General features: G+C 41.2%; 1 protein-coding gene across 7 annotated transcripts in view; it reads right to left on the bottom strand.

The window, feature by feature from the left end:
• The window catches only part of SCAF8 (SR-related CTD associated factor 8), a 100,225-nt gene that overhangs the window by 39,450 nt on the left and 38,161 nt on the right, over nt 1-22,614 (bottom strand). For 5 of the 7 annotated variants that reach the window (XM_084827872.1, XM_084827876.1, XM_084827874.1 and 2 more), the window contains exons 10-20: nt 20,435-20,566; nt 18,124-18,236; nt 17,802-17,995; nt 11,721-11,821; nt 11,244-11,357; nt 9,209-9,365; nt 7,687-7,820; nt 5,734-5,878; nt 5,266-5,319; nt 3,719-3,931; nt 1,008-2,664 (exon numbers count right to left, since the gene is read on the bottom strand). In XM_084827872.1, the coding sequence (XP_084683998.1) occupies nt 1,022-2,664; nt 3,719-3,931; nt 5,266-5,319; nt 5,734-5,878; nt 7,687-7,820; nt 9,209-9,365; nt 11,244-11,357; nt 11,721-11,821; nt 17,802-17,995; nt 18,124-18,236; nt 20,435-20,566 (3,000 nt within the window). In that variant the 3' untranslated portion in view covers nt 1,008-1,021. Of the gene's footprint in view, nt 1-60; nt 2,665-3,718; nt 3,932-5,265; nt 5,320-5,733; nt 5,879-7,686; nt 7,821-9,208; nt 9,366-11,243; nt 11,358-11,720; nt 11,822-17,801; nt 17,996-18,123; nt 18,237-20,434; nt 20,567-22,614 lie in introns of those variants that run through there. The other 2 variants (XM_084827871.1, XM_084827875.1) reach the window with 1 other exon arrangement.

Below are 22,614 nucleotides of genomic sequence, written 5' to 3'. Positions count from 1 at the left end.
TTCTAAAAATTTCTTGCTACCTAAAGAAGGTGAAAGACAAAATTTCATTTTATAACCTAATTCCATTTCAGTTTTATTTAACTGTCTACATTATTCTGTGAGTGTGTGCACATACACTATCACGCACAGAAACAGTGGTATCTACATACAGTTTTACACAAATATTATTTACATACATATGTTATACACAAACTAATGTGATTCCATGATTTATTTTTTTAGTAGAAAGGCATATGCTTTTCTAGCATATTTAATTGTTGCACTGGTCTTACAAGAGTACTATAAACCTTCTGCAACAATTAGCTAAAGCAGAATTCATCCAGGATTTTATAGATTGTATATAAAAAATACAATACCTAGAATGCTTATCAAACAAATAATGCTTTATTGGCATCTAAAAAAACATTAAAACGTTAGTTAATTTTCAATTTTTTAACCCACTGCAGTATGAGGAACAAATCACGGACACTTACTTTTGAGAAACAGAGACTATATTGCAGGAATTTCAAGAACACACAATCTCTGTATTATTTATGCTCCTTTTTTGTTTTGTTTTTGGCTAAACTGCAGGAACATACAGTATCACAGCTCTGCCTATGCTTTAAAATTCTGCAGCAGCCTAAAAACCTGGACAAGATACACCAGCACCTGTTTTCAAGTATAACAATTTCTATGGCCAACCTAATAGCAATATCTAAAATTTCCATTTCTTCCATAGGAAGTGTTTGTTTTGTTTGACAAGCTGTTATTTATCCTTGTGAAGTAAAAGCAAGTGAGGCAAGTTTGCATTTTGTCAGAAAAAATTGAAAAGAAGAGAAAGTTTACCTACCATGTCCAAATTAAGAACAATATTCTATACAGGTCAGTTGTACAGCTATTTAAGTGAAAGATGAACATGAACATTAGATTTACTTAATTCTGGCAGACAAAAGTGAACTACTAAGGTCCAGTCAGCCATTCATCTATTACAGAGAGAGATGACAACTTTACAAAAGGTATCTTTTTACCTACTGAGTGATGATTATGTCCCCTCAGTTTCTGTGCTTTCTACCACTGGTTCACTTCCTAATTCAGCTTCTGTGTCACTCTTCTCTTTTTTTGTGTCACTTGAAGTTGTCAGCTTTTCATAAAGTTCCGATTCATCCTGTACTTGCACAGCAGATGGCTGACTTTCAGTCTCTGCATTTTCACCATTAACTTGGGGCACACTGTCAGCTTTTTGTTGAGAAGTGCCACCTTCAAAATATTCAAATGCTCTTGGATGTGGAGGGGGTATCCAGTTGTTCTGTATTCTCTCTCTCCCAAATCTGTTTCCATTAATTTCTCTGCCAAAATTAAAATCTCTGTCATCCCTGTCCCTCTGTCTTTCCCAGGGTCTACGGCGGTCATCAAAGTCTCTGTGAGTATCCTGTTCGAGCCCCCTGTTCCAGCTAGAGCCACTTCGAGTTTCAAATCTGTAGTTTGTTTGTCGATACCTCTCTCGATCTTCCTGGAAGCCTTTAAGACCACCATATACAGTAAAACCATGGTGCTCTCTTTCATCATAATCTCCTCTTTGTCCCCAATGCTTATCTGAATTGAAAGCAAAATGGTCTCTCCTACCAAGGTTATCCATACCTGGCCTACCAAAGTTCTCTCTTAAATCTATGTGTGGCCTGGAAAGATGTTCTCTTCCATCTACTAGAGGTCTTCCTAGACCCTCTCTTGGATCTAGTGGTGGCCTTCCAACAGAATCCCTAATATCCACTGAAGATGACCGATTAAGGTTCTCTCTGTTTTCTACTGGAGGAAAACGGTAGTCTCTATCTCCTTCTTGCTGCATGCTATCATCTCCAAGTGGCATTCTTTTATCAGGATTAGAAATATTATCAACGCTTTGCCTACCAGAAGTTCCAAATGGTCTCTCTGTTTGAGCAAAAAGATCTCCTGAAAGGAAAGGAGCTCTAGGTGGAGGAAGGGATGGATCAAGGATATTTGGAGGAGGGATATTACGCTGTGGTGGCATTCCAGGCTGTAGTAGTGGAAATCTTGGCCCAGGTGGCTGTGACATCAGTCCTGAGCGGATATCTACTAGAGGCATTCCAGGCAACCTCTGACTAGCAATAGTTAAATGGGGTAGATTTTGAATTCCAGTGGGTGGCTGTAGCCCTAGAAGTCCAGAACCACTTGAAAGATTTGGTGGTGGTAATCCTAATAGTCCAGAACTACTTGATACAATTGGTGGTGGCAATCCCAGAATGCCAGAGTTGCTTGATACAATGGGTGGCTGGAGTGCTGTCAAAAGCCCAGAACTACTTGACACTATGGGTGGCTGAACTCCTGACAAAAGCCCAGAGTTACTTGACACTATGGGTGGCTGGAGTCCCATTAGAAGGCTGGAGCTGCTTGAGACACTCATGGGCTGGAGTCCTGTCAGAAGCCCAGAGCTGCTTGAGACACTTGGAGGCTGAACACCTGTCAGAAGCCCAGAGCTGTTTGAAGCAGTAGGTGGCTGAACTCTCGTCAAAAGTCCAGAGCTGCTTGAGACACTGGGTGGCTGCACAAGCCCAGAACTACTTGAGACACTAGGTGGCTGCATTCCCCCTACAAGCCCAGAACTGGTTGAGACACCGGGTGGCTGCACTCCCCCAATAAGTCCGGAACTGCTTGAAACATCATCTTGAACTGAAATACAAAAAAAAAAAAAAAATTAGCAGGAAAAAGGTATACATACTATTAAACAGCTAGATTTATTTTTTTAATGAGTTAAATGTGGTCCTTGAAACTGTAACAAAAAGGTTTCAGCTCTGATTAACCGAGTTTAATTAAACCGAGGTCAACATCTATAGGTTGGTTTCTAATTGTAATTTGGAATAGTATCAACTTAGAAAAAATTATGTTCAGCATCTCAAATTGGACATTAGACTATGAAATAAGCATGGTTTAGAAAGAATTATAAACTTTTCAGTTGTTAGCTGGGGAGTTACACAGAACAAAAACCAAAAGAGGAGAACCACGCTTTAATACAGGATTTCTCTGTTTCCCCAACTATTTGGGTTGAGATAAAATATAAAAGGAAATATTAAAAGGTTTTTACATGTTTTCTGCCATTCTTTGCACAATAAAAATACAGTACAACAAAGAATGTACATAAGAATGCTACTAAAAAGGCCTGTGACAATATAATGAAAGCAAAATGTTACGAAGCCTCATGAAAATACTTAAAATAAATAGAAAAAATAGGAACTATCTTTGATTTGAGGTAGCAAGGCACTTCAGATATGCTGAACACATCCTCGACTCTAGTAGAAAAGTAGTGAGATGCTTCTTAGTTTTAGAGATAATAGACAAGATCAGCAGCCCCACATGATGCATCAGTTGCTAGACTGGAAGGCTTGAATGTTGGTACATGTAATAAACAAACCTTCCTGTACTTTCAAAACCAGCACATCAGGCTAAGCTGTGTACTGGGAGTTTTTAAATGAGAAGGCATTCAAATATTTGATCTCCCACCTCAATCTGTACAGTTCAGCAACACTTACAACATATGGATGTAGCTCTAAAAGTTCCCCTTTCAAAATACCCATATAAGGCTGGCACAATATCACCCTGGTCTGTACCAGCTTCATGACTTAAGTTTTACAGTGTCATCTTAAGCATGTTTACTCAGAAATAAGTTTCACTGGGGTTTACTCCCAAGTAAGTGTGTACAGGATTGCCATCTTATTGTACTACATACCAACTCTGTTTTCACTAGATGAGATCTGAAGGTCTGCATGGTGAGATCCTTTTTCATCCAATTCTGAGGTGTTACTTGAAAGAGGAGTAAAGACACTTCCAGCAGATAATGTGGGAGTGGTAAGACTACTAGAAACAGTACCAACTGGCAGAACAAGGCTGCTAAAATCTTTCATTGATTCTTGAGCAATTGGTAGTGAAGGCTGTACAAGAGCTGTAAAAACAAAAGACATACATACACAATTTACACAATCAAGGACTTCTTATAGCACAAGTCTATCCATGTCTACTTGGAAGTAAGTTCCAGTGTGGTCAATGTGGCTTACTTCCCAGGAGGTGTGTTCAGAGTGAACTCCACCCATAAAATATATATTTACTTACTTATTAGTTAAAATATTTATTAATCGTTTTTCTGCCCAAAAGGCCCCCCAGGATGATAAATAACTATAAACGCAATTTCAAATTAAAACAAAAACATGGCAACCATCTTTAAAACATCCGGAGAGAGGAGTAAGCTATTTAAAATGCCTCAAAATAGCGTAATTGACTTATAATAGAAAACTTGGTGATCATAAGCCACAAATACAATGTCAACATGGCAGCACAAAATTAATTCACATATAAGCTGCTAGGAATGAAAGGTGAATATATCAAAGCTCATAAGGATACAATTGAATAATCACTTTTTCCTTGAATGCAAACTTGCAAGGTACTAGAGCAAAAATAATTTGCTCTACTACTAGCTATAGCAGGGGTTAGCAATAGAAGAATTTTCACTGATCTGCACGATTTAAAACAGGACGTAATCCAAAGATATAAATACACAATGCACAAATTGTTTTAACTTTTTTCCTATCAGTAGCTCCCCTCAATAAACATACCAAAACTGTATTTTGACCCCCAGCCCTCCAAAGTTTAAAGAGCTGTTTTAGGGTTTGGTGTAACGTCTGCTGACTGGAAAAAGTTGTCTCTGGTCTGAATGTGCTTTTTTGCTGTATTTTGTCTAGGAGTGGGGTGGGGATAAAATAATAATTCATTAATTAAAATACGAACTGCCGGCCAAAGTAACTTAGGGGGGAATGCCCCTCCCTTACAGTTGTGCCCCCCCCCCCCCCCAGTAAGCTATCACGTATAGCCAACCGGGTGGGATGTCTGAGCTCTGCCTCTAACTTTTCCCACTTCGCTCTGCGCCAGACTCTAGCATCCCTCAGGTCACACCCCGCACTCTCCTCCTCCTCTGAGACCTGGGTTCTCATGGGGAGGAAAGGGGAGGGCCTTCAGGTCGAGCAATCTGCAAGCCAAGTTCCTGAGAAGAATGCCTATCCATATCTAAGCTCACTAGGGAGGAAACCTCCCGCAGTTCTGGCTGTTCCCAATCTGAATCTGAGCTGCTAACTATCTCCACATGCTCAGAATCATTCCTGACATGCAACTTCAAGCTCTATAATGCATTTATTTTAAAAATCCAGTTTAAATCAGTTCATAATGCTAACATGGGCATGGATAGCACTGCTTTACTGGAAACATGAAAGAAAATGATTAACTTACAAGCTGGGACTACTGGTGGTGGAACAGGAGGTGGCACAGGAGGTGGCATATAACCTAGAAGAAGCAAATAATAAATATGAATAGACAAATATAGCAAAAATGATCTGGAGACCTTCTTTGTAGCAAGGCAGATTTCACTACTTATTTGTAACCCCCCCTCCCCGCTGAAACATGAAAAAAAATCAGCAAGTTTTAACTGAATTATAAATACGATCAAGCAGGAACACTGAAACCAAAGTAGGTGTTACAGTTTAACTAAGCATTGTACAGATACTCTAATATCACAATCTTATGCATGTACTTGAAAGTACATCGCACTGAATTCAATGGGGCTTACTCCCAAGTCAGTGCGCACAAGGTTGTAGCCTAATTTAAATCTTTTAAAATTAAGTACAAAAATCTTAGCACATCAGTTAAACAGTTTTACAAAAATGCCTATAAATATTATAAATTTAAAAGGTAACTTACCAGGAGGTGGTTGTGAAGGATTGAAGCTTGCTCTCAAGAAAGGAGGTGGAGGAATTGCACTATAGCCAGGAGGAGGAACAGACATTGTAACAGGAAATGTTGGTGGAACTAAACTAACAGCTGGCACAGCTGGAGCTACAGGAATCTGTTTATGTGATGGGGAAAAAGAAAAATATGTCTAGTGATCTTCCATATTTACAACATCCATGTAATTTAATGAAGGACTGAATTAACTAAACAGGAGATTTTATAGGTAAAGTTGCAATACATGCAGATTTACTTGGAAGTATTTCAAGTGGATTTACTTCAGAAGACTATGGTCTTGAAAGAGCTCGGACTCCTGAGTCTGAGGTCGGAGCACTTTCTCCAGCTTTGGATCTAGGAATTCAAACTATCTTATGGCTCCCTAGACACTGCCTAGGGCAGTGGTCTCCGAAGTGGGGTGCGTGCCCCCAAGGGGGTGTGCAAAGATGATCCACTGGAGTGCACAAGCCGCCCGATCATTGAGCAGCCTCCTGCTGCCCTGGTGAGCTGCCACTGTGTGCAGTGATGGTGGCGGCAGAGGCAGCAGGAGGGGACAGGAGCCGAGAGGGAAGCTCCGTGGCACTTCTCTCTCGGCTCCAGTCCTATCCTGCCTCTGCTGTGGCCACCGAGAGCAACTGTGCCAGTCTCTGCCGGGCACAGCAAAGGAAGGTGCAGTTGTGTGCTCCGGCCGCAGCACTGGAGCAGCTGCCATCCTGCCAAAGGAGTGCAAATTTGTTCCAAATCTGCTGACCTTTTCTGTGATGAGGCTGTCAGTGGTATGCTACCTAGCAGGTGTTTCTGAAAAAATACACACACTTCATCTGTCCCTTCAAGGCAAAGGTGATGTTTTAACAATGAGTGAGAAAGTAACTGCTTTTCGAAAGGAACTCGTGCTATGGAGAGCATTTTGAAAATGGATGTTTGGAAATGTTTCCATAGGTATGTGATTTTGTTGCCGAAAACAATGTAAACGTGTCACCTACTGTATAAAACCTCTCATATCTACATACTTAAAAAACTTGGAAATGGAATTTTCTAACTTGTTTAAAAAACTTCCAAACGAAGAGTTTCAGTGGGTTTTGAACGCATTTGTTAAAAATATAAAAATGTAACACCTTCCGAATAGAACAACTGATTGAGATCAGGGAAGATGGAGCTGAATTTCAACTAAAATCTTTGCAAAATTGGTGGATGGGACTGAAAAATGAGTATCATGGTTTAGTAAGCACAGCCACTTCTTCCATTTGAATCTAAGTATTTTTGTGAGATGTCTTTTTCAGATATGACAGCCATTAAAACCAAGTATTGAAATAAAGTGAACTTAGAAACAGACCTTTGAATTGCTGTATCAGAAAGTGTTAAATCAAGATTTTAAAAAATAATGAAGCATCTTCAATCATACAGCTCTCACTAAAAAATATTATTAATAATTTTTTTAGTTAAAGCAGAAAGTTTTTTATACCGTTACTAAAATAAATTTTAAAAATATTATTTATTTCATCTTTTATCTCATCCTTCTTTAACTTTTATTTTTGTGTATGCTTTATAATGTACATAATATATTAATATAGTAGTACATATATATCATTTATAAATAAATATACATATATTGGGGGTGCGTGCTCAAAGTTTTTTTACTGATAGGGGTGCACGATCAAAAACATTTGGAGACCACTGGTCTAGGGGCCATACAATTGCTCCCTGTGTAGCTATTCTATCTTTTGTAGATTTTTTTGTGAATAGAAAAAAGATGGATGAAGCAGTGGGAAAAGACGGAAGGGTTACACGTTGAAGATTATGTTGAACGGAAACCCCACCCCCGTCCACTGAAATTCCATTAATGGGGCAGGGTGATTGCATGACAAAAGCCTCATCTGGAACACAGACATTGGATGAGAAAGCAGGGAAACAATCAGACACAATACTAACTTGTAACATAGTGACAGACTGTGTATACGTTGTTTCTGTTTGTGTTGTAACGGCCGTGGTCTTCTCAACTGTTGTACTCTGGGTTGTTTGTACAGGCTCTTTTACAGGTTCTGAACTTCTTGCAGTTTCCCATTCTAAAGAAAGAGGATAGCAAGATGTTATTATTTTGTTAAAAAATTAGAAGATATTGTTTTCAGACTACTACCTTAGAAACCTAATTCTCTGTATGTCATCAGAAAAACTGTCCAGACATGGCCAATTCACAAAGCCTTTTAGGCATGGCAAGATGCAAGCTACTGAGCTTATGAAGTTCTGTTAACCTACAGCAAAGCAGTCAACTAAGTTGAATGTTGTTATGCATGCCCTTTCTCAACCCAATTTCAGAATCCTACATAAAACCAAAAGAATACTATAAGCACAGTAACTCATATCTAAACATGCCAATTTGTATGAATCACCTCTCAGTTAAAGGCAAGATGACAACTTTAGTCTCCTCTGTACCACTCTTTTATGCTCTAATACAGTTTTGAAGAAGTTACGGCAAAACACAGGTTGGTGAAAATTAGTATCTAGTGCTCCTAGATCCCTAGAACAGCAGTCCCCAACCTTTTTGGCGCCAGGGATCAGTCCAATTTTTCCATGGACCAGGGGGGTGTTTTCCGCTGGTGGACTTCCGGCCGCTGGGATGCAAATGGCATCCTCTACGTGGATGCCATTTGCGTCCCTATTCTTTACAGTAATCGGCTACGTAAAGATTTACGTAGCCTATTACTTGTAGAACACGGACGCAAATGGCGTCCACATAGCCGAAGCCATTTGCGTCCCAGCGGCTGGAAGTCTGCCAGCAGCCGGAGCCGGCTGGCAGCTCTGTGGACTCACCACGTAGTGGAGGCGGCCAGCGAGGATTCTGGGGGGGTGGATCGCCTCCCCTCCCTGCAGACCCCTTGCGGACCCAAGGTGAGGGTATTTCGCACACCCCTGCGGCCCAGTTGCTGACAGGCCACGGACTGGTACTGGTCCGCGGCCCGGGGGTTGGGGACCCCGCCTTAGAAGATCTAACGGAAAAATGTAAAGTACAATCCTAAGCAGTATATTCTGCTGGATTTACTTCCTAGTGAATGAGTTTAGAATTCTAATTGGAGTAAGTCAGCCATCTGTCAGGGATGCTCTGACTTGGATTCCTGCATTGAGCAGGGGGTTGGACTCGATGGTCTTATAGGCCCCTTCCAACCCTACTATTCTATGATTCTATGAAATAAATAGAATTTACTTCTGAGTAGACACATATAGACTTGTACTGTTAAACTGGCAATCACCCTAGTGGATGATGGATTTTTTTTTAATGGAGACTTCAGGAACTCGGAACTCCATGGTTTAGCCTGACTGACAGCTTACTTTCAATAATCTGCCATTATCATTGTGATAAAGACACATTTATTATCTTGGAATACATTTCGCTGTAACAAAACACGAAAGGGTGAAAATAAACATCTAATTACAAGGCATTTTAATCCATCCTTACCACTATTTACTGTTTCCTGGTCAATCATGCCTCCTTCTGCAAAGCCATCTAAATCATCCAATTTAACTTTTTCCCAAGGTATATACGAAACCCCAAGATCCACATCCCAAAATTGTTTGTATTCGGTTTTCACTCCTTTATTTAAAGCCCATGCAATCTGAAAATAAAAGATAATTCAGCAGTGGTGGAAATAAATCACAACAAGCATCTCTACCAGGCACCATAGCTTTTTGTCTAGGTTCAAACATGCTAACCAATGGTCCATTTGCCAGAGAGCACTATTTGCAAGATAGTACAACTCATTGCCCAAAACCTTAGCTACAAATCCAAACGAAAAACAATTTTCTTTATTTTCTTGTAGTAGATTCTACCTTTGAGGGTTATACTGGGGCTGTTCACACAACATGCTAACCCACATTCAGTGGTTGAGTGTAGGCTGTTGCTGAACAGTGGGCTATCGTGTTGACTGAACCCAGGACGTTTTCTGCAGGGTGGCACGTTAAGCATGTGGTCTGGCTTGTTAACCACCCTGAACAAACCAAGAACAAACCATGGGGTCACAAGGTGGCTTGTTCGGGAAAAATAAGGCACACTGCATGAACAACTCACATGCGGAAAATACCCTGGGTTCAGATAACCCACGGCTCTAAAACAACCCACAGTTCAACAACCACCTACACTCAACCACTGAGTGTGGGTTAGCATGTTGTGTGAACAGCCCCACTTTCTACAACTTCATCGAGACTTATGTAAGCAGACCAAACTCTTTGAGTGTTCTCTGCTCTATGAAAATTGTTTTATGCTTGCCTGAAATTCTTCCGATATACCAGTCTTCCCGTCCCCACCCAGCAATACCCTACTGTTGATACTCCTGCCACCAGCAGTAAAGTTATATTAATACTTAACTCTGTATGTATTCTTAGAAGCAAGTAAGCAAATTTCCACATGTAAAGCTGATAACTACATCCATTTAATTTACCATTTAAGCAGAAAGCAAGCACCAAATTCTTCTCCAGTTTCCATTAACCACAGTGATTTAATTTTCTATAATGCTTCTTATTTTATTTCTTCATCTACAAAGTCTATCATATATGGAGAAAATTCACACACATTATAATTAATTAGTAGCAAAAATAGTAAGAGTCATCAACAATAGGTAATATCCAATGGTGTCTTTAGTGGAGCTCTGCTGAACCTTTCTGTTGTGCATTACACTTGCACAACACATCATGTAACTGCTTGTGCAACTTGCACAATCTATGCTTGCACAATCATAATGTGTAACTGATTGCACAATGGATTGTGCAAGCATAATGCACAAGCACTTGCACAACCACACTCGTGCACATGTAACTTTAGTTGGATTCTCCTCTTGCACACAGTTCAGAGCCTAGTTTCCACTAGCACAACATCATTTGAGATAGCAGAATGACACAGTAGGATACTGCCCAAGGTGTGCTTTTCATGGGATGGGTGAGAAGTGGGGCGGGCATTTGTTTATAATTGTGGTTAGTAACTGCAGTAATTTATGGAACTGACCTACAGAACTGTCTTCTTATTTGGGATCCTCTGGCTCGCCTTTCTTTCTGAAATGGCAGGCTCTGTCCCACAGATGTTTGGACAGTACTCTCCTCAAACTCAGGCTAGCAATTCAGCCTTGAGATTCCACTTATTTCTAACTCATGATTTAGGGACTATCACATTATAATTATTAGTTTTCTTTTTCCTCTTAGAATCAACTTAGAATTACATTTGCTTTCTTCTACAATACCAGTGAGATTTTATTTGTTCTAGCTTTTCTTTTTTAGTATCTACACAATCATTTTTTTATTTTTGTCATCTTCCCCACTTGATTCTAATCATTGCTTTGATAGGAAAATTCTTCCACAGGACTATCAAGGAATTCAAGGTTTTTTTCTCTCAATAATGCAGGCATTAGCATTTCTGTTATACTCCTCATTACGTAGAAAAGCACACAATTAGTAGAATATAATTTAGCTTATATTGAAGATGAATAATACTACTAAAGATGTACCTTAATAATTTTAGATCCAATCTTGTAGGATCCAGAGCTTAGTTTCTGAAGAGCACGATAGGCATCTTGTCTATGAACCATACAGACATACGCACAACCTCTGGGAGGGATCATCTGTGTAAAAAAGAACCAAATAATGTTAAAATGGAAAATAATGGCTGGGCTCCAGAGGATCCCTTGCATGAATGAAATGCCCAGCTCTGTCAAAATTTATGTCAATTCCCCCTCACTTTCAGGAGCAAAATTTATGTCAATTCGGGAGGGTCCCCTCACTTTCAGGAGCAATGTTTCAAAAGGCACAAATGGAGAGGTAGGCAAACCCTGTTGTGTGAGCAGAACTCCAATCACACTTCTCTGGATCCAACCCAATTACTAACTCTTATTTTTAACTAAAGTGTTTACATCAGTTCAAACAAACTGAAATCAAACAATTCAATTCATTCTTTTTAAAAGGCACAGGATAATTATTTAACTTACATTTATAGATTCTATTTGTCCAAATTCTTCAAATAAATTGGTTAAATCTTGTTGTGTGGCCTTTTTGTCCACCTGACCAACCCAAAGTGTGGTGCTGCAGACTGTCAAGAAAAATTACATAAATCAAATATTAGTTTGCTGCATTGGCCAAAGGCAAGCTGAAACAGGTTGGTACCTTGCACAAGGCATGTAATCTAGCATACAAATCAACAGTTGTTTAATGAAAAGCACAGAGTTCTAGAGTCTTTAGTGATTGCCAGGTAACCTCCAGTAACTGAAGAACAAGACATTATCATGAGACATGAGCTGCTAATACTTTGAAAGTTTATCGGATAGGTTATGTTGCATACAAATACAAAAGTTCCACTGCAAACTAAGCAGAAGGAGAAGCACCTAACTGAGAAGAATATAGAAATATCTGTTGTAGATCAGGTTATCATGGTAAGTACTGCTGGTACAGATGATCTCTCGGCAGCTTTCAGTACCACTGACCATGGTATCCCTCTGGGGTAATTGTCGGAGTTGGGAGTAAAAGACAATGCACTGAGGGTTTTGCTCCTACTTAGATGGTTGGTTCCAGAATGTGGTGCTTGGGGAACATTGCTTGTCACTGTGAATTCTCCAATAGGGGGTTCCACAGGGTTCGTTTTGTCCCCCACGCTGTTCAACATCTACATGAAACCATTGAGTGTGGTTATCCGGGGTTTGGAATGCATTGTCATCAGTATGCTGATGACATGCAGATCTATTTCTCCTTTTCATCTTCTTTAGGTGAGGCTGTGGATGTGCTGAATCAGTGCCTGGCTGCGAGAATGGACTGGGTGAGGGCTAATAAACTGAAGACTGAGATGCTGTTGGTGGGTGGTTCTGCTGACTGGATGGAGGGTATTCAACCTGTTCTGGATGGGATTGCACTCCCCCTGAAGGAGCAGGTTTGTAGCTTGGGCGTCCTCCTGGAGCCATCTTTGTCACTAGAGGTTCAAGTAACCTCAGTGGCACGGAGTGCCTTCTTCCAGCTTTAGTTGGTGGCCCAGCTACTCCTCAATCTGGACAGGGATAACCTTGCTTCAGTTGTCGATGCTCTGGTAACCTCCAAGCTAGATTACTGCAATGCGCTCTGTGTGGGGCTGCTGTTGAAGACGGTTCGGAAGCTGCAGCTTGTGCAAAATGTGGCAGCCAGACTGATAATGGGGACCAGAAGGTCCGAACACGTAAGACCGATTCTGGCCCACTTGCACTGGCTGCCTATATGCTTCCAAGCTCAATTCAAAGTGCTGGTTTTGACCTACAAAGCCCTACATGGCTTGGGACCACAGTACCTGACAGAACGCCTCTCCTGGCATGAACAGACCTGTATATTACGCTCTACATCTAAGGCTCTCCTCTAGGAGCCTCCTCCGAGGGAGACTTGGAGGGTGGCAACAAGGGAGAGGGCATTTCGGTGATAGTGTCATTTATGGAATAATCTCCCTGAAGAGGCCCGCCTGGCACCAACAGTATCATCTTTTCGGCGCCAGGTTAAAACTGCCTTCTTCTCTCAGAGATTTGGCAGAGTATAATGAGTCTCTTGATTGTCTCTGGAGGATTGTTTTAAATTGTTTTAGATATATGTTGTTGTTGTGTGTGTTATTTGTTTTATGTCACTATGTGAATGGTTTTTATATTTTATATAATGTATTTTAATAGTTTTTAATTTTTATGAACCACCCAGAGCTTCGGCTATGGGGTGGTATAGAAATATAATAAATGAAATGATTAACCAAAGATGGAACCCAATGCTGCTGTTCCAAAGGCTAAATGCCTTTTGATCTAGCAGGCTGCTCCATTAATGGATGAGGAAGGGAATCTATTTTCTCTGATTCCCCCTGCCTTCTGCAGCCTCCTGCTCCACCTTCCACACTGTTCTTGAGAATCTCCTAGTTCTATGGAACAGAGTGGATGGTGATGAAGCTGGAAGGTGAAATTGGCAAAAGATTGCCTCCCCTCCTCTTCCATTAGTGGAGGCATCTGCTAGATCAGGGATGCAAAACGCATGGTCTACAGCCCTCCAAAAGCCCTGCCTTCCAAAACCTCCATCCTCTGGCACCAAAAATGCAAGCAATACAGAGGTAGGCTGGCAATGTGGTGTGCTGGCAGGATTGCTGCTTTACTGCTGATAGTAGCAGCAAAGCAGCAATCGGATCAGGATCTTTAGAAGAGGTGGCAGTCCCCTCCCTCCCCAGAAGCAGCTGGCATCACTGCTTTACCACTGCTAATAGCAGTAGTCAAAGATGATTGGGTCATGGTGGCTCAGTGGTGCAGCTTCCCTCTCCCAGGGACCATGAGTGTGTATGGGTGTGAACGAATTTAAGTGTATTTGTATGTGTGCACATGGCACCCCAGCAGACACATAATGCAGCACTCAGGGCCAAAAAGGTTGTGGTTTGCTGTGTTAGGTCAAAAGCCATTCTACAAGCAGAATGGTGGCAATGGACTTCACCCAAAGTGGATTCAAATTCCTATAAAACCATGTAAAGGTATTCATTTTCTAGAAAAAGATTTACAAGAACATGGCAAATTATACAGAGGGCATATACACAAAGTATGTAATTAACTTTCCCCCTCTGAATAAAGTAATGCAGCTTTTTTTTTCAGGCATCTTGGAAAATAAATGGGATACTCTTGATTAATGCCTTCATTGATCTTAGCTAAATATTATTGTTGTTCAGCCGTTCAGTTGTGTCCGACTCTTCGTGACCTCATGGGCCATAGCACACCAGGCCTTCCTGTCCTCCGCTCTCTCCCGGAGTGTGCTCAATATTCATTGCATCAGTGATGCTATCTAGCCATCTCATCCTCTGCCGTCCCCTTCTCCTTTTGCCTTCAATCATTCCCAGCATCAGGGTATTTTCCAGGGAGTTTTGTCTTCACATTAGGTGGCCAAAATATTTGAGCTTCAGTTTCAGTATCTGTCCTTCCAATGAGCACTCAGGGTTCATTTCCTTTAGGAATGACTGATTTGACCTCCCTGCAGTCCAGGGGACTCGTAAGAGTCTTCTCCAGCACCACAGTTCGAAAGCATCAATTCTTCGGCGCTCAGCCTTCCTTATAGTCCAGCTCTCACAGCCATACGTTACTACTGGGAAAATCATAGCTTTGATTATACGGATCTCTATAGGCAAGGTGATGTCTCTGCTTCTTACTATGCTGTCTAGGTGTGCCATAGCTTTCCTCCCAAGGAGCAAGCGTCTTTTAATTTCATGGCTACAGTCATCATCTGCGGTGATCTTGGAGCCCAAGAAAATAAAATCTGTCACTGCTTCCATTTCTTCCCCTTCTATATGCCAGGAAGTGAGGGGGCCAGATGCTATGATTTTAGTTTTTTTAATGTTGAGTTTCAAACCAGCTTTTCCACTCTCCACTTTCACCCTCAACAAGAGGCTCTTTAGATCCTCTTCGCTTTCTGCCATTAGGGTGGTATTGTCTGCGTATCTGAGGTTGTTGATAATTCTCCCGGCAATCTTAATTCCGACCTGTGATTCATCCAACCCCGCATTTCTCATGATGTACTCTGCATATAAGTTAAATAAGCAGGGCGACAATATGAAGCCTTGTTGTACTCCTTTCCCAATTTTGAACCAATCGGTTGTTCCATGTCCGGTTCTTACTGTTGGTTCTTGACCCTCGTACAGGTTTCTCAGGGGACAGGTAAGGTGGTCTGGTACTGCCATCTCTTTCAGAATTTGCCACAGTTTGTTGTGATCCACACAATCAAAGGCTTTAGTGTAGTCAATGAAGCAGAAATAGACGTTTTTCTGGAATTCTCTTGCTTTCTCCATGATCCAGCAAATGTTGGCGATTTGATCTCTCGTTCCTCTGCCTCTTCGAAACCCAGCTTGTACTTCCAGTAGTTCTCGGTTCACATACTGCTGAAGCCTAGCTTGTAGGATTTTGAGCATCACCTTGCTGGCATGTGAAATGAGCGCAATTGTACGGTAGTTTGAACACTCTTTGGCATTGCCCTTCTTTGGAATTGGAATGTAAACTGACCTTTTCCAATCTTGTGGCCACTGTTGAATGTTCCAAATGTGTTGGCATATTGAGTGCAGCACTTTAACAGCATCATCTTTTAGGATTTTAAATAGCTCAGCTGGAAGACTGTCACCTCCACTAGCTTTGTTGTTGGTAATGCTTCCTAAGGCCCACTTGACTTCTCTCTAGGATGTCCGGCTCAAGTTCAGTGACTGCACTATTGTGGCTATCAGGGACATTAAGATCTTCCCTGTATAGTTCTTCTGTGTATTCTTTCCACCTCTTCTTAATCTCATCTGCTTCTGTTAGGTCCCTGCCTTCTTTGTCCTTTATCATGTCCATCTTTGCACAAAACGTTCCCTTGAGATCTCCGATTTTCTTGAAAAGATCTCTAGTCTTTCCCATTCTGCTGTTTTCCTTGATTTCTTTGCATTGTTCATTTAAGAAGGCCTTCATGTCTCTCCTTGCTATTCTCTGGAACTCTGCATTCAGTTGGATGTACCTTCCCCCTTCTCCCTTGCTTTTCGTTTCCCTTCTTTCCTCAGCTACTTGTAAAGCCTCATCAGACAGCCACTTGGCTTTCTTGCATTTCTTTTTCTTTGGGATGGATTTCGTTGCTGCCTCCTGAACAATGTTACGGACCTCTGTCCATAGTTCCTCAGGCGCTCTGTCTATCAGGTCTAATCCCTTAAATCTATTCCTCACCTCCACTGTAAAGTCAGCTGCTGTAAATTCTGGTTGGTCCTGTAACTATTCTGGTTGCGTTAACTCTGAACAGACACCCAGTGTTGATTTTTTTATGTCCAGCTGCATTGAACAGTGTTAATGAGAGCGTAGCTGGGCCAGCTTGGGTTGGATGTGTGCATACCATAGCTTCTTAGGGATGGTGTTATGCAGGAAGAGGAGGAAAGGAAGCAAGAAGAACAGATTCATGCCTTTAGTTCTGTCCAGCTCCAGGTGTTGTTCTCAAGTTCTGGAAACACCAGTCCTTTGTTTTCACAGGAGAGCAGGAGATTTAAGCAGGGTGGAGGACAGAATTGAACCCACTGTATGACTACTGGGGGTGGGAGGGGGGTTGTCCCACTGCTATACCAAAGGTGTTTTTCTTCCTAGTGTGTCTGAAAATTGGAAATAACCCCTGCTAGGAGGGAAATGGCTGGGTTGTGGTGGTTTCAGAGTGAAAAAAATGATTGAATGGGGGGCTTATTTATTTATTTACAAAACGTATATCCTGCTTTTCAAGATAACAATTCTCAAGGTGGGAAACAAAACTACAACTAAAATACTATCGGAAGCTTTGATAGAACAATCTGAGGGAGGCAATAAGTGCATGTCAGGGGGAAAAACAGCATAAAATTAAATCAAACATATTAACCATAAAAAGTCTGTCTAAATAAACAAGTCTTTAAAGCTTGCTTAAAGGAGTCAAGGACCTGAATTTGGCAGACCTCACACAACAATTGCTTTTGTAATTTAGGGGCCACCATGGAAAAAGCCTCCTGAGCTGTGGCCATCAAGCTAATAGAAGATGGACTTATTAGAAGATTATCTGAGCAAGATCTTAAAGAGCATGAAGGTATATATGGGAGAAGATGCTCACAAGCCACAAAGGATTTTAAAGGCAAGCAACAGCACCCTGAATTTCGCCCAGAAACAAACTCGTTTTGCCCCTCTACTTCCTTCCAGCTTTATGTAGACTGAGCAGGACCAGAATTAGATTCAATTTTGTGGAGGTGTGACTGCACAAGTCAGATTGTCCTGCTACCAGACTAGAGGGAACCGCAAACTACAGTTTACTACAGAACAATTTAGGGAAGTATCAGTACCCCAAATTCAATGAAGGAGAATTAGAGAACATAAAACCTCAGGCCAGAATGATAATGTACCACAAAAACATTTTGGGGAAATGAGTTGGTCAACATTACCCAAAATGTCACAACAGATGACAGAATAAAGAATTTGTTGGCTGCTGACAGTTAACCCACTGTTTCATTTGAAAGAATGATTAATAATACATGAGGTAATCATTTGTTGTTAGAAACTGTAAACTGCAAGTAGTTCAATACTTACCACTTAGTGTTTTGGATCGTATCGGAGGTAATCCTTTTTTCTGTCGTTCTTTTTCCCTTTCTCGAGCTCTTCTTTCACTTGAGTATGACCTTGACGACTTCCTCTTTCTTTCCCTTGATCTAGACCGTGATCGCTTTCTGTGCTTACGCTTTCGAGAGCCAGATCGTGATCTGGACCTTCTTTTTCTTGGAGACCTGTCAAACAATTTGTTTAATACTGCTAACCAGAAAAAACACAGCACTCTACAAAAAACACGCACACCCTATTTTGGTTTTTAAACATTAAGTTAAAAATGTCAAGCGGTTTAAGAAAGTTACAAAACCTTGAACGAGATCTTGAACGTGTCCTTGATCTTGAAAGAACTGTTGATTTCTTTTCTTCTTGCTCAAAAACTTCCTGTTCTACAACCTCTTGGCCTTCATCTATATCCATGTCCTGAAGACAAAGGAAATTAGAAGGTCATGCAAAAGTATGGGAAATCATATTCAATACAGTGAAAGTAATCTATACACGCAAAATGGCTTGCTTAAGCAGACCTTATTTCTTGATATGACCCTACACACAAAAGTATGGTGTGGGGAAAAAACCCAAAGTCAGAATCTGGGTGTATATGTGTCAGGTTCCTGCACCATGCCTACTACATTCCAATAAATTATTTGTTTGTTTGATTTGTGCCCTGCCAAGAAAAAAGGCACTCAAGGCAGCTTACAGTCACAAACAGAACTTGATAAAAGCAATAATAAAACAAATATGTTACATCGCAATTAAAAATACAACAGTAACAGAGTCAAAACACCATCTAACCCAACACACTCACTTACACACCAAAGACCCGCTTGAATAAAAAAGTCTTTGCCTGCCAGCAAAGCAGGGACTTCCACAGTCAGGGAGCGGCCACCAAGAAGGCCCTCTTTCGTGTTGCCACCAAACGTGCCCCCTGAAGGTGGTCGTCTTGAAAGAAGGGCCTTTCCAGAAGACCTGGAAGGTGGTCTTCCAGGAAGCCTGGCCTGAAGCCATATAGGGCTTTATAGGTTATAACCAGCACTTTGAATTCTGCCTAGAAACAGACTGGTAGCCAATGGAGCTGTTTGTAACAAGGGAGTCACGCGCTCCCTGTAACCAGCTCCAGTCAGCATTCTGGCCACAGCATTCTGGATCAGGTGAAGTTTCTGAACAGTTTTCAAAGGCAGCCCCATGTAGAGTGCACTACAGTGGGATGTAACTAAGGCACATGTGATCGTGGCCAGGTCAGACGTCTCTAGGAACAGGGGCAGTTGGCGCACAAGCCTCAGTTGTGCAAACAAACCCCTGGGCGCTGCTGAAATCTGTGCAACCAGGTTTAAGGCCGAGTCCAGAAGTACACCTAAACTGTGAGCCTGAGTCTTCAGGGGGAGTGTAACCCCATCCAACACAGGCTGAATGCCTTTTGACTGTCCAGGTCCACCTCTGTCCATTACCAACATTAAACACTGATTTTGAACTAGAACAGCTTCTTTAGATTTGGATAGAAAAGAGAGACAGACTTGGGTGTCATCAGCATTTTGGTGGCACCACACCTCAAAACTCTGGACAGTGTCTCCCAGTGGTTTCATGTATATGTTAAATAGCATGGCAGATAAGATGGAACCCTGAGGGACATCACAAGCCAATGGCCACAGCATCAAATAGGAATCTCCCAGCACCACTTTCTGAGACTGCCCCCGCCCCCAACCACCATATAACAGCGCCTCCCAGTCCCATCTCAGACAGACACCTCAGAAGGATACCATATTGAAAGCCAGTGAGAGGTCCAGCAAAACCAACAGGGCCACACTCCCCCTGTCCAGTACCTGGCATAGATAATCCACTAAGGCAACCTAAGTAGTCTCTCTCCCATAACTAGGCCTGAAGCCAGACTGAAATGTATCTAGATAATCTGCATGTCCAGAAATCCCTGGAGCTGAAAAGCTACCACATGCTCCAGCACCTTGCCAAAGAATGGAATATTAAAGAAATTATCCAATACAGAGGGATTCAGGGAGGGGCTTTTCATAAAGGTCTTACCACTGCCGGAATCACACCTTGCTGTAAAGAGGCGTATACAACTACCTTTACCCGCTCAGCCAGTCCTCCCCAGCTGCTTTTATAAGCCAGGAAGAGCAAGGGTCCAGCACACAAGTGGTAGGCCTCACTTCTCCAAGGATTCTGTCAACATCCTCAGGCTGTACAAACTAAAAAGTATCCACTGTAACTGGACAAGCAGGAGCCAAAATTGCATCCACTGGATCTGTATAAACTATGGCGTCCAAGTCAGCACAGATACAATTGACTTTATCCGCAAAGTGTCATGCAAATTGGTCACAGCAGGCTATTATTAGAATTGTCAAAGCCGATGTCAACCACCTATCTGTTCAGTGACTGGGAGGGAATTCTTGGGCCCACTAACATGCTCTTTGCACACTGCTGCTCATGAGGATCCTGATGGAGGCCTCTGTATATTTTTAATATTCTGAGATCTTAATGATATAGGGCAGGATACAAATGTTTTAAATAAAAATACATAAATGTTCTATTGTTTTATAGTCTTTACATTATTGAACTAATAAACTGTAACCATTGAGTTCATTAATTTAAACAGAAGTAATGAATTTCACCTGTTGTTGAACATCCATTGAATTGTCAAGGTTAGTTTCCACTTCTAAAAACTGCTGGTGGCTACTGTCTTGTGACGGTGAGGCTGAATGCTCAGAACCAAAGTTTTCTTCTTGCGTTTCCTCAGGGCTTGTCTGCAAAGCAAGATGTTACGTTAACCTTTTTGTACCTGAAACTCTACATAAGATATATGTGGCAGCAAAGTTTGGAATAAAATGGCATCATCACTGGAATATTTTTTATTGTATTAATAATATTGCTTTTAGATAGCCGAAATCCAAATTGGCCTATGCAGTGACATCTGCTTAGAGAACCACAATATGAATTTTGCTTTTCTTAAAACTTTTCAGCCACTAAATAAATGCAACTGCAAAACTTCAATGAGCAGTCAAATATTACAAACTACAGATACCACTATGTAATCAACAAGCCATGTGCTTTATACCCAACTCTTGAAAAGCAACGGTTTTCCCAAGTATAAAACTGAATACACACTTTGGGAATACAGTAAACTCATTAGGAATGCATTTTATTACTGATTTTCGCCCTTGTAATGCCTTATTATGAACTTAATCTTAAAATAAGTTCATCAAGTTAGATCTGCCTGAAGTTCAGTGACTAGTACATAACAAATATGATAAGGATTATGTCTTCTGGGTGTTGGACTGTATAAACAAGCAGACAGTATGGCAAACTTCAGTTTTGTATTTCAAGACAACATATGGGATACAGAATTTAAGAGATCTTAAGTTCAAATAGATAGAATTAAATCTTACATGGTTAACTTGGAATGCAAAGTTCTGCATTTTAAGCAATTGTTACATAAAAAACTGGTTACACAAGAAGAATTAATAAACATGCTGCTCTCTGAGGTTCCTAAAGACTGACTGCATCAAATGCCACTGAGAACCTCTGAATGTGGAAATTCAACTGAAAATATTTTAATGTTACTTTAAAGCTACATTTAAAGAGAAATGTTTGGGGACATCTAGTGGCAAGTCTATTCAGTTTTCTCCTGAAGAACAGACCTTTTAATTTTTTTTAAAAAATGTGAAGTGTTACTGAAGAAAATCAACATGTGCACATACAGCTAGGCCATCTGCTGAATGTGATTTTCAGTTCTTTCATCTCAATGCTTGCCAATGGTTTTTGTCTTTACAGCCCCTATATTTCATTTTGGTAACTATTACCTAATTCCTACTTTAGCATTGCTGCCAGGATCTTTTCTTAAAAACTTCTATCTTTTCCTATCCTCCTATTCAGACACTCTTGTGAAGTACAAACTCTCTTTGTACCATTGTTGTTCAGTCGTGTCCGACTCTTCGTGACCCCATGGACCATAGCACGCCAGGCCTTCCTGTCCTCCGCTCTCTCCCGGAGCGTGCTCAAGTTCATATTCATTGCATCGGCGATGCTATCTAGCCACCTCATCCTCTGCCGTCCCCTTCTCCTTTTGCCTTCAGTCTTTCCCAGCATCAGGGTCTTTTCCAGAGAGTTTTCTCTTTGCATTAGGTGGCCAAAATATTTGAGCTTCAGCTTCAGTATCTATCCTTCCAATGAGCACTCAGGGTTGATTTCCTTTAGGATGGACTGATTTGACCTCCTTGCAGTCCAGGGGACTCGTAAGAGTCTTCTCCAGCACCACAGTTCGAAAGCATCAATTCTTCGGCGCTCAGCCTTCCTTATAGTCCAGCTCTCACAGCCATACATTACTACTGGGAAAACCATAGCTTTGATTAGACGGACCTTTGTCGGCAAGGTGATGTCTCTGCTTCTTACTATGCTGTATTGAGTGCAGCACTTTAACAGCATCATCTTTTAGGATTTTAAATGGCTCAGCTGGAATACTGTCATCTCCGCTAGCTTTGTTGTTAGTAATGCTTCCTAAGGCCCTCTTGACTTCACTCAAGGATGAAGAGGACATCTTTTTTTGGTGTTAGTTCTAGAACGTGTTGTAGGTCTTCACAGAACTGATCAACCTCAGCTTCTTCGGCATCAGTGGTTGGGGCATAGACTTGAATTACTGTGATGTTGAATGGTTTGCCTTGGATTCGTACTGAGATCATTCTATTGTTTTTGAGATTGTACCCCAGTACTGCTTTTCCCACCCTTTTGTTGACTATGAGTGCTACTCCATTTCTTCTAAGGGATTCTTGCCCACAGTAGTAGTTATGATGGTCAC

This window comes from Heloderma suspectum, chromosome 1 (assembly GCF_057233095.1).
Source record: "Heloderma suspectum isolate Gila_16-S chromosome 1, 16-S_ref, whole genome shotgun sequence".
Lineage (NCBI taxonomy): Eukaryota > Metazoa > Chordata > Lepidosauria > Squamata > Helodermatidae > Heloderma > Heloderma suspectum.
The sequence above is the reverse complement of the archived record's forward strand: the minus strand, read 5'-3'. Positions and strand labels throughout refer to the sequence as shown.